The 12,379-nt window shown below is 39.5% G+C and overlaps 1 protein-coding gene across 6 annotated transcripts in view; it reads right to left on the bottom strand.

Annotated features, from left to right (window-relative positions):
* Positions 1 to 12,379, bottom strand: part of SUPT3H (SPT3 homolog, SAGA and STAGA complex component) — a 256,156-nt gene that overhangs the window by 126,684 nt on the left and 117,093 nt on the right. For all 6 annotated transcript variants that reach the window (XM_066180069.1, XM_066180067.1, XM_066180070.1 and 3 more), the window contains exon 3: positions 2,115 to 2,199. In XM_066180069.1, coding sequence (XP_066036166.1) covers positions 2,115 to 2,199 — 85 coding nt within the window. The remainder of the gene's footprint in view (positions 1 to 2,114; positions 2,200 to 12,379) is intronic.

Raw genomic sequence — 12,379 nt, 5'->3', positions numbered from 1 at the left:
ATCCAGGTGGTAAGCAATAAATTTACTTCTGCAGTCAGCTTCATTTATAAAAATAGCATTTTTCTAGTACTGGGTAAATACCAGCAAAAATACCTACATGCAAAGTGAAAATTTCATGTAACTGCACAGAACAGCTCAATAAGGATGTGCATTTGAGGATGAAAAATGTGCAAAATTCCCTATCAGAAGCCCGGGGCACGTAAAAAGCTACTGATTTAAGAGTTCCGGCATGTGAATGTCAGAGGTCAAAGCAATAAGCTATTAAAGATACTTTCACTTCCTCAGAAATAAAGTGCTGTCTCGGGCTGGGAGGGGAAAGGTTAGAAAAGCTGTTTATCTGCCGCTCCATTCCCATTCTTCCTTCTGTCAGGAAATCCTACAAGCTCCTGCACCCCACACAGGGTTAACCCTGGGTCACGTACAGCCCCCGAGTAAGTTCCCAGCTTTGATTAAAGTGCAAAGACCACATGGCCACAGGTTGCACTTTCTCAGCTGCAGGGTTTGGTAAAGCTCAGCTCAGCGAAGCCTTGGTGGGACAGAACAGCCCAGACTCCAGCATGTTACTGCTGAGGGAACAGTGAAGCCGCAGCCATTGGTTTGCATAAATTACAGGGGTCATTAACAAAGGGAAAATGTTACTTTGTCAGAGCTAAAGCTGGAGTAAGAACTACATATATATTCCCAGGGCAGAGTGTTTAACCAGCGGGAAACCGGTGAGAGGGGAGAGACGTTGTCCCCTCCGAGTAGCCACGGGGCACGTTCAGGACAGCCCAAGAGGAGTGTAATAAGGAAAGAATCCACAAAGACGCCAGGAGACTGTGGAGACAGGGATACACTGTTGGGCTGCAGAGGTATGAGCAGAAAGAAACTGCCGGGAGCTGGAAGCGATGCCAAGGCATTTGCTGAGATGCAGGAAACTACCGAACGGCTGCTGGATTAGGTGCAAAGCTGAAGGAAAACACCTGTTGCAGGCAAACAGTGGGCAAGGGGAAGCCTAATTTTAGTATATTTCTACTAAAAATATATAAATGTCTTACATGCATGAATATGTAGAAATAAATATGAAATATATATTTTATACACACAGAAATATTTATAATATGTGCTGTATCTCATTCTGAATTTCATCATTTTACAGTTTTTAGTTCTAGTTAATTAGTACCAGAACCTACCTTGAAACTTAAAAAGCCTTGTCATTGCTAAAAGGGCTCATTACAAAGAAGAGGTGTAGGAACTCGCAGCTCAAAGCTCTACCTGATCCAAGGACTCATTAGATGTAAATATTAGCTACAATATGTATTACTATAATCTATATATGTTAGTTCTGTATAATGTCCATTCCCACACGTGCTGGCAATTTCATTCAAATCACAGAATCATTAAGGTTGGAAAAGACCTCTGAGATTAGTGAGTCCAGCCATTAACCCAGCACTGCCAGCATCACCACCCTGTCCCTCAGCACCACATCTACTTGTCTTTTAATAGCTATAATAAGAAAAACACACTTTTTATGAACCTACAGGTGGCATGTCAGATTATAACTTTCTATACAAAAGGATAGTCATTTGTCAGATGGCAAATTCATGCCATGGTGTAAAATGCAATGATTTATTTCTTAAGGGGAGCTGTTGAACTTTAACAAAACACAGAGGTTCAAATTTAGAGTTGTTTCTGATAGATGTGATGCAAAACAATCTCATTTATATAACACTTTCATTGGCTTTCAATATATTAAAATATTCCATATTTTGGCATTATTTTTCGACAGAACTAAAAAAGTAGAAGGAATATTAAGACATGAATCATAAGCAAATAATACATTATCACAAATAATAGAACATTAAAAAAAAAGACAGCAAGGCAGTCTTTAGAAGGATAGCCATTTTTTTTCTTCTTAACAACTTAAAGTTTTTAACAAAAATCCCATCAGCTTTCTTCCCTGGGTTAGGTGGGGTTGCACATCTGGTTCTACAGATCATTGAGGCCAGATCATCACCCTCCATTTCTGTGTTTTATTTCTTCCTAAACCCTAGACTTAATAGTCATTAGATCAGGAAAATATCATGTGGATTGAAAGAGTTTTAGAGTGCATGGTATTTTGCCAGTTATCTTACCAAATTTATCAGCTGAGTGTGGACAATGTCTTCCACTAGAACTGCAGTTTCATGGAGTGGCCTGCGAGCATCTCCCAGGGAAAACCTGAAACAAAGATGTTTAGTGCAAGGTTATGAAAATTAGTTAAAAAGAAAAGAAGTATTGGTCTCCTGAAAGATAAAAAGAAGAAAATACGAATAATAGCAGTAAGGTTAATAGACCTGTATGTACAGAAATGGATCACTAAGCCTGGCACAAGGATTATAAACCAAAGTCATGTGGTTAGTGGAACAAAAGAGCTGCAAGAATGTACACTAAAGCATGTGGGGAGACAAAATGAAAGATTGAGGAAACAAAGGAAAATCCAGTTTGCAGAAACATTTGTGTACACCCCTGGTCAATAAACAACACTGGTAAACTTGTAACAATGGATGAGAAGACTGACATACTCAACTTCTTTGCCTCAGTCTCCACTGACAACCTCTCTTCCCACACTTCTCTGGATGATCTTTAATGTTCTTTCCAACCCAACATATTCTATAATTCTATAATTGTATGAGAAAAGAGCAGGCAAAGCTGCAGCACATGCACTGCTAATTCTGAATTTGGAGCCCCGTTTGTTTACAAAACTACCAAATAACTATTTTAAAAGGTAAAATGCCAGCAGCTTTTTTATCCCAAATCTAAATGCTAGTGCTGAAATGTGGAAGAAACAAATTAAGGGTAAACATTTTTATACATAATAATGTATGTGAGGCTCCTAAAGTCTACACTGCAACAAGAAATGGCAGGAGGTCATAAAGAGATTATTGTGTTCATATAATATCACAAACAAAAGGCAAGGTGAGGCCAGCAAGCAGCATAAAATGACAAATTGTGACAATGTGCTCTGCAAGGTATTTTTTCCTCTTCCTACTTTTCTTAAATTATTTTTCTGCTATTTCTTCTCTAAGAAATACCAGTCTTACATTATTCTAGATAAAGGCAACTCCTATACTGTTTAGTATTTCCTCAAAATATTTCTGAGAATAAAACTTTTCCTCTCTTCCTAAAGTTAAGTTTTTAAAATACAAAAACTAGTACAGTAAAATATATGCATTGTAAATTAAATAGCACAGGCCAACAGTAACACTAGAGATTCTTATAAAAAGAGGGAAAATTTATTTACAAGCAAGACTCAAATCTTTATAGGTGACTTGAATATATGAAAATATTAGTCTACCTTGCAATACAGTAAAACAACTTAATCTATAAACAACTAAACTTCTTCCTAATAGGGTTCTTTTCCTTTATCTAATAATGAAATTATGTCTAACAAACAGCATTTCAGATTCTATTAATTAATTAATTAATTGATTATTATCAGTCTGACGCACGTTAAGAGCACAACAAGAGCTGCTCAGGCAAAATCAGATCATAACCCACTGTACTACACTGCACAATGAGGAAATTACACTCTGTATTTGTCCCTTATCAGTAGTCTCTCTTGTTGTGACTATCAGCATCTTAAAGACAAAAGTCGTGTTTTATAACACTTTGTACATTTCTAAAATGAGCACGATTCATATTATTTTTTTCTCCACTATGCAGGGCTGCACACGTACATGGATTAGAATGTCAGGCACCTCTTAGGACTGCAAGGACAGCACAGCAATCTATCCAGAGACTATTAAATATCTTATAAACTGAAAATACATGGACATGATATATGAAATACATAGAAATAGAAACAGAAATATTTATTAGCATAGTACATTGGAAGATTAAACAGTATTTAAACATCACAGATTCAAAAAAAGTGCTCATACATGATAAAGCTCAAGTTTTTTTTTTCTTTTTTTAGCAGTAAGGTTTGTAAGTAAATAAAAATGACAATTAATAGTTGTTTTTAATTGCACAGGGTATATCAAACCAAACAGAAGAGTTACCACAAACATTATATACTTTCACTCTTAACTGCTGGTCTTCTATTTTTACAGGTCATTATTCTTTCTTTTTAAGGCTTCAAATACAAAATATATCAACTATGCAAGGCAGTAGTAAACACCTGGTGTCCAACATGATCAGCTTGGACATACATTCCTCATGATCACAGTTTTACTCACCACCCTAAATGTACAAACTAAAGGGCTTGAGGTTTCTTTTCCAAAGACAACAAAGTGCAAGAACCAAAATCTGTTTTTGAGGCAAGATGCTGAGGCTACGTTGAGCTGCCCTCCCCATCTGCATTCAGAAATCTCTCTCACAAGTAATTCACAGTTCCCCAAATGGCAGAAGGGGCAGAGAAGCTGCAATCATGACGCAGTACATCGATCCAAAAAGAAGACGAACATCAAATCTTTTTGGTCCATTTTGATGGACTACTTAGGATAGGGGACAATGGCTTCAAACTGAAAGAGGATAGATTTAGAAAGAGGATAGATTTAGAACAGGTACCAAGAGGAAACTCTTCTGCGTGAGGCTGCTGAGGCCCTGGCACAGGTTGCCCAGAGAAGCCCTGGCTGCCCCATCTCTGGAAGTGTCCAAGGCCAGGCTGGATGGAGCTTGGAGCAACCTGGGATAGTGGAAGGTCTCCCTGCCCATGGCAGGGGCTTGGAACAAGATTATCTTCAAGGTCCTTTCCAACCCAAACCATCCTGTGATTCTGTGATAGACCAGAGTTGATGCTGAGACATGAAGAAAGGTTAAAGTCAACTGCACTTCTTGATTTAATAGAAAATCAAGTTCCAGATGCATCTACTTTCTTCCTCTCTCACTTCCATGCTTTCTACCTTCCAAAGCTATTTCTATCTCAGTTTGCCTTCACTGTTTTCCCACGTAGCTTCTGCCAGCTTCTTTCCCACACACAGAAAACTAGATACTGGCATGGTGGTTTCAGCAAAAAGTAAAAACCACCACACCCACCCACAGCCGCTTCCTTTTTCTTTGCAATGGATCCAGGATTTTCAGACACTAAAATAAAAGTAAAGCTTCTACATTCGTTAATTGTATTTGTATAGCATTTGATATGCTTCTTGATTCTAACATGCTTTTAGGATAACATTCTTTAAGATGCCAAACACAGCCTTTTTTACGTCTTTCTGCTACCAGAGGTAATAATTAGAAATGCACAAGTAGCTTATGACTTTAACTCTTTCATTTCCTCCTTCATTTTTGCATTGTACCTCTCCACAGCAGAATAAACACTAAACTATGAGTCAAATGGCTCAGATTTTCCCAAGTTGCAGAATACAAAGTAGTTTAAGAACTAAAAGAAAACACTTAAAAAAAAAGACCCCCAAATTTGGTGCCCTTGATTCCGGGAAGTGAAGCTGAACTTGATGCTTTAATATAAGTTATGAATTTCATTTCACTTGTGCTTTGCTTTTATGGTTCATGAGAGTCTTTTAAAGCACCTTCCATTCACCAAACATATTAATAAGTCTTCCTATGAAATACATAAAAATTCTGTTGAAAATATAAAAAAAAGAGCTGTTTCTCCACAGGTAAATACTGAAGAGGAAATACATCAAAATTCAACATTAGCAGGGCATCAAAGCAGTAAAGTATTATGGAAGACAGTCCTGGTAATAGAAGCATCAACCCATTAGACATGTCTTACAATAACAAAGCCTTCTAGAAGATCCTATTTCAAAGGTTTGTCTGTTTTAAGGAAACATTTTTACAAGGGGGGGGATCAGTTTACCCAGATTTTCACAGGAGGATTAAAATAGTAGCATGGAGAAAGAGAAGACTGCTGTAGCGCTTTTATTGTTTACTTTTAGCTTCTATTTCTAATTTATTTAAGTTCCTGTAATGATGTTTCCAGGCTCTTCAAAAGGCTAAACGTCCAAGCCACTAAGTGCCTACATGAAGTATCATGGTACTATGTGTAAACACACGCTCATACTTGGCACATGCTAAGGTCTGTCTGCTGCTCATGGTGCAGAGACTGACATTTATAAGAACTTCAAAACAGTCAGCTACAGAAATAGATAAAGCACTTTTTGCTATATTTTGGGGGGGTTAAAATGCCTGAGAAAGGTACTGGGGCAGGCAAGGCACAGGCTTGGTTCAAACACCCTGATGCAGGGCTCTCTCCAGGTGGCCAGACCACCAGGAGAGCAGACTGTGGAGACAGAGAGCTGCTGCAACCTCCCGTCCTCCACAGCCCTGAAAAGCTGGCCCGGCCAGAAAGGAACTATAACCAGGGTGGCTGGGAGTGCACTGAGCTAGAATAAACAGTTTCCCTCACTGGGGTTTCTACTGAGTTCACACCCTAACAAGGCTGCCCCAACACATTCAGAATTTACCGCCTCAAGTAAATGTGATTAATCCAGCCTAGGGAAGGTATAAATGCAGCCAGGTAGTCTGGTGAGAAATATGTACTGCTTTTTTGCCTTTTTTTTTTTTTTTTTTTTTTTTTGCCTTTTTTTTTTTTTTTTTTCTAGAACTCTTTAACAATTCTTTTCTGTTCCTACATAATGGATGAGCATGTGCCCAGGTGGGGCAGAAGGCCAATGGCACCTAGCTTGAGTCAGCAGTAGTGTGGCAGGACCAGGGCAGTGATTGTACCTGTGCTGGACAAAGGTGAGGCCACACCTCCATTGCTGCGTCCAGTTCTGGGCCCTTCACAACAAGAAACTCACTGAGAGGGTGGAGCATGTCCAGAGAAGGGAACAGAGCTGGGGAAGGGGCTGGAGCACAAGTCTGAGGAGGAGCAGCTGAGGGAGCTGGAGGGGCTCAGCCTGGAGAAAAGAGGCTCAGGGGGAACCTTCTGTCTCTGCACAACTCCCTGACAGGAGGGTGTTCTCCCAGGTAACAAGGGACAGGATGTGAGGAAATGGCCTCAACTTGTGTCAGGGGAGGTTTAGATTGGCTATTAGAACAATTCTCTTCACAGAAAGGTTGGTCACTCACTTCAACAGGCTGCTCAGGGAAGTGGTGGAGTCACCAATCCTGGAGATTTAAAAGACTTGTAGAAGTGGTTCTGAGGTACACTGGTTAAGTGACTGACGTGGCAGTGCTGGGTCAGTGGTTGGACTCACTGATGCTGGAGGGATTCCATGATCCAAACTGCCATAGGGAAAGCAAATACTTCTGCGCACAACACGGAGGTATTTATTTACACCTGCCTACAACCAGACTGGGTCTGGATCACAGGGATCCATGTGCCTGCCATGCCACAGTGACCTGGGAGGGTGCACACTGTGTATTGTGGGAGTGTAGCCCATGGATGAGATGTTTGGGATACACATAACAATCTGGATATAAATCTGGGCTGCATACTGTAGACCAGAGGGTTTGTTAGTTGGACCAGGAGGTCCACAGCAGCTGCTGGGGAGGCTGTGGGGTTTGTTTGTGAGACCCACTTGCTTTGTGTGTCTCTGCAGGTGAGGACTGAGCTCTCCAGCACAACTGAGCTTGAGACTACTGGATTTAGCAATGACCAAAGTGTGAGTGCTCTTCACGTACAGAACCAGCTGATTCATTGTGATCAAATCTAAAACCAGGCAAAGATCCCATAAAATCACAGAGGACAAATCAGCTACCAGATACATTTGGACTGGGTAATCTGTGGGCTCGCATCTCCTCAGTATTGTATGAACACAGAGCAGATTTCTCTTCTGTCAGCTGTTTGGCAGGAATGCACTTGGAATACGCACCATATTAATTCTCACAGATGTTTCCATATTATAAGGAAGTGTTCGCTGAAATATATGAAATATTGGAAACCTGACAGCCAGTTTGTGACAAACATAATTAGTTTTACAGTACTGGGCACAAAAACTTCCAGAAAACTTCCAGCAATTTGAACACCTGAAGGATAAGCACTGCAAATGACTGTAAAACAGAAAAAAAACAGCTTTGGAAAATCAGTAATACAATATCTTGAAATACTTCACTTTCATACCAGAGGATACAAACTCTGAAGACAAAGATAAAAATGTGGAGAGCAGGTCCCTTAGATGACAGAAAATTCGAATACTCCTCTGATGAGCATGGGAATGTGCTGTCATTGCAACAGACAACTGAGAGAAAATAGCGTAAGGATAGTACCTTTTTCAAACTCTCAAAAGCTAAAGATAACTCCTGTCTCCGCTTTTTTTTGCCACGGCTGCTGCAGAACAAATTAGGCAGAAGTAAAGACTGAAAGGAAAGAGATGACTGGTGCCAAACCAGAAAATTGATCAGACACGCACAGGAGGACACACTGTATGGAGAGTGGAAGAACAAAATCCACGAGGAAGAAACTTCCCTAAGTAAAAGGATGATTTCAATAGGGGAAAGAGAGATAAATAATGAAGCCTCAAAATAATTTTCTTTTTATGTTCAGATATGCTATATCGGAGAGAGAGAGGTGAGGTTGCTGTTTTGTAGACTTCACTCCCTCCTAATACTGTCTGTAAACTTAATGAGACATTAATTTAAAAAGGAAATAATCTTGCTTGCTATATTGCCTAAGCTTACGGAAAAAGGGAACAATCTAAAGTACTGAGTTTAATTAACCAGCAACATCTACCAGCACTACCTGAAAAAGGACTGGAACTTATACTGCAATTCATATGTTTGTCAGCTCATCAGGTAACTTCCACCAAAGCCCTTTTAGAAAGAAAAGGTAATTCCATCAGAGTTCATAGCTAATATATTTATAATGTATTTATCTGCTTGGATTAATGAAATCAAGTATGTAAAGGTTTCATACAACATGCTGAGCATGGCTCTTTACCAGGATTTAGTGCAAGTATGATATGCAGAGCCAAACATCTCACTACCCTGATGATGTGAACAGCAGTAACTCCCCACTTTCCTGCTTCTAAAAAGACTAGAGATGCTACAGGAAGTTAAAAAAACTAATTACCACCTATTTATGCAGCAAGTGGAAAAATCCTACTGTCTTTTTTCCTACTGCCTTATTAAATGCTATGGTATTAACTCTAAGAATTTGATGATTAAATTATTGAATCTTTACTCAAAAAACTCAGCTAAAGGAAAACATTTTTCCTCAAATGTGTACGGCAGTGAGAAGGGCAAGTACAGGAAGAACCTGAAATGTCAGATACAAAATGGGGCTTTTTTCAGTCTAAAATTAAGCTGTAATGATGTCTGCAGATATTGGAAAAGCATAAATAACAAGAAGAGAAACATTACATAATACCATTTAATAATTCAGAAGTACATACTGAGAAGTAAAGAGGTAAAATTTAGAAAAGGAGCATGCAGAACAAATTAGAAGGAAAACATCTGAAAACAAGAATTAAAACCCTCTGTAACCATCACAGAATGAAGAGAATCTTCACTGGAGGAGACACAAAAAACTAAGCTTAGCCAAGAACTGGGGACGGGTCTTGTGACACTAAACAAGTAGACAAAGGAAACCTTGATTATGTGAAGTAAAATAATTTAAAAAGAGATATAACCTCATTCTATTCTGGTACGTCATCTGCAATTCTATGTTTAGAGTCTGAAATAAACTTCACTGATGCTCATAATAATTAAAATTCTGAAACCAGGAAAAGACTTCATGATGAATAATTATTTTGAGCGTATTGAAAACTTTATAATGCTTTCTTAATGGTTCCCTGCAGATACTTCTCAATTATCAGGGAGGAAAGCATTATCCAAACGAATCATTGCTCCCCAGAGTTAAGACCAAAACAAGGCAAGACCTTTGTTAGAGCAACTTTGTTTACCTGAAAATGTAAGTAGTTTGTTTACACCCTGAGTTTTTAAATGATGAGGTCTGCCAGGCAGCAGGATTAACAATGCCTAACATCCTGCCAAATGAAAAGTCCAATTCTTCTCACAAAAAAGACAAACCCTGCCCTCAGTGACGCCACCATAAATCAAGAATAACACAAAATCCTCAGGGATAAATTTCAGAGATGCTGAAGTCTCCCAGCTCCATGGGAGGTCATTCTGTTTTGACTCAACAAAGTGTTTTAAGCATGAATCTTCTGAATCATATTCTTAAGCTGATTTTGAATGCTTAAATAACTTGTGGAGACAAAATAATATCCTACGTTTTCCCTTAGAAAGGGCAACTTTTGTTAATGTTCCTTTACATACACTGTGAAGTAGGCAGTAAAAAATTTCCATCCAATTTTTTGCTTAATAAACTCATCTTCAAATCAGTCTTGCAGGCCAGAAGAGGGGAAAAAAGGGGGAAAAAAGAAGATATCACTGTATCACTTCTACTCCATGAATCACAGACCAGCTGAGGTTGGATGTGTGGAGATACCCAGTTCAATTCTCCCACTCAAATAATTTCCTCAGGGCTGAGTCCACTTGAGCTTTGACCTTCTCCAATGATGGATACTCCACAACCTCTCTCCACAAGGTTCCCACATCCTTGGCCACCCTCACAGTTAAAAACCATTTTCTTTATTTTTAAGTGGAATCTCCTGTATTTCAATCTGTGCTCAGTGGCTCCTGTCCAGTCACTGGCCACCACTGAAGGAAGACTGGCTTTTTCGGCTTTACTCCCTTCCATCAGGTATTTACAGACATTGATAAGATTTTCCTGATCCTTCTCTTCTCCAGGATGAACTGACCCAGCTCTCTCAAGTCTGTCTTGTATGAGATGCTCCAGTCCTTTGAGCATCTGAGTGGCCCCTCACTGGACTTGTTGTAGTATCTCTGTGTCTCTCTTGTACTGAGAAGCCCAGCAGTGGCCCCAGAGATCCAGATGGGTCTGTCCAGAGCAGAAGGGAAGGATCACATCCCTCACCTGCCTCATGCAGACCAGGGTGCTGTCCAAGAGCACACTGCTGCCACCTGTCCATCTTCACTACCACCTCTAGCCTGTTCAGGTGCCTGGGGTTATTCCTCTCTCGGGGTATTACTTAGGATTCCCCTCTATGGGGCTTTATGAGGTTCCTGTTGGCACATTTCTCCAGCCTGGTGAGAATTACAGCAGCATGACAGGGTTCATCAGCCACTCCTGGTTTTGTATCCTCATCAAACTGCTGTGGTGCACTCATGTGGGTGCACTCATGTCCCATCACCCAGGTCACTAATGAAGACATTACACAGCTGAGCCCAGGATCAACCCCGGTGATCATCGGAAGCAACAGCCCTCCAGAGGGACTTCAGCTGCCAGTACCAACCCTAGGAACACAGCCCTCTGTCCATCCTTTTCATCAGCTTGCACAAGAGGATGTTACGGGAGAGAGGGACAAAAGTCTTGCTCAAGTAAAAAAAACCCAACATACTCTGCTCATTCCTCATGCACTGCACCCTTATTTCATCACAGAAGGCTGTTGGGTTAGTCATACAATTTCCCCTTCATAATCTGACAACTCTAAATCACTTTCGAATCTTTTAACAAGCTCAGAAATGATTTCTAGGATGACTAGCCCAGGGGTCAATGTGAGGATGACTGGTCTGTCATTTCCCAAATCCTCCTTCTTGTTCATTTTGGGGGCAGAAATGGAATTTTCTTCCTTCCATGCCTCAGGAATGAACTTCCCCCAGTTGCCATGACTTCTCTTCACAAGCAATATCATACATAAAATCAAAGTAGGATCCTGTATATTATGTCCCTGGAAGAGCAAATATGTAAATTAAAGTCTGATTTCAATCAGAAAGTGTAGGAAGATTATCTGTACTTAAACTTTTATGACTACTGTTAAGACATGAAAAATGATTTTGTGTATATAAAAACACAACTTAGAAGATACATATGAGTAAAAGGTTTCTTAAGTACTTTTTCCTTCCCCGTGGTCAATATGCAAAATGTCAATTTTGATGCAAGATGCTACAGAGGTCTACTTTCAACAGACTATATATGGGTAACTATGCTTCAGAGTGAATATGCATAAAGTCCATTCAAACCTAATTTTCTTAGTTTTGCTAAAAGCTCTGCAGAATAATCTTTCTACATATGGTGTTCACTGAACTAACTTGGTTACTCTTTCTAAACTGTGGTATGTACAATATCCACTGGCTGAGGAGCAGTGTAATTTTGTAAAATAAGTAAATGCTTGAATTTGGACAATCACACCATGTAGGTGCTTTTAGAAATCCTGGTATTAACAAAAAACAATAGACTTCACCCTCTGGGTTTTTTTGGGTTTTTTTTTCTCTTATATTACAGTAAACACTTTCTAATGCTGAAAATCTGCAGATTAGTCCCAAGGCAAAACTGTGACAAAAACCCTTTTCAGTGAGTGCCATTGTGTGTTCATCAAAATACACCAAACTCCAACAGTTAAGTGTCTTAAACATAAATTAATTTTACAAATCCTTATGACTGGAGAAGAAAAAAGGTATCATTTATTCCAGTTGTATAACATAATATGTT

This window comes from Chamaea fasciata, unplaced genomic scaffold, assembly GCF_029207755.1.
Source record: "Chamaea fasciata isolate MVZ Bird 193981 ecotype frontalis unplaced genomic scaffold, bChaFas1.0.hap1 SCAF_3, whole genome shotgun sequence".
NCBI classification, from domain to species: domain Eukaryota; kingdom Metazoa; phylum Chordata; class Aves; order Passeriformes; family Sylviidae; genus Chamaea; species Chamaea fasciata.
Note: the sequence above shows the minus strand (reverse complement) of the source record. Positions and strands in the feature narration are given on the sequence as shown.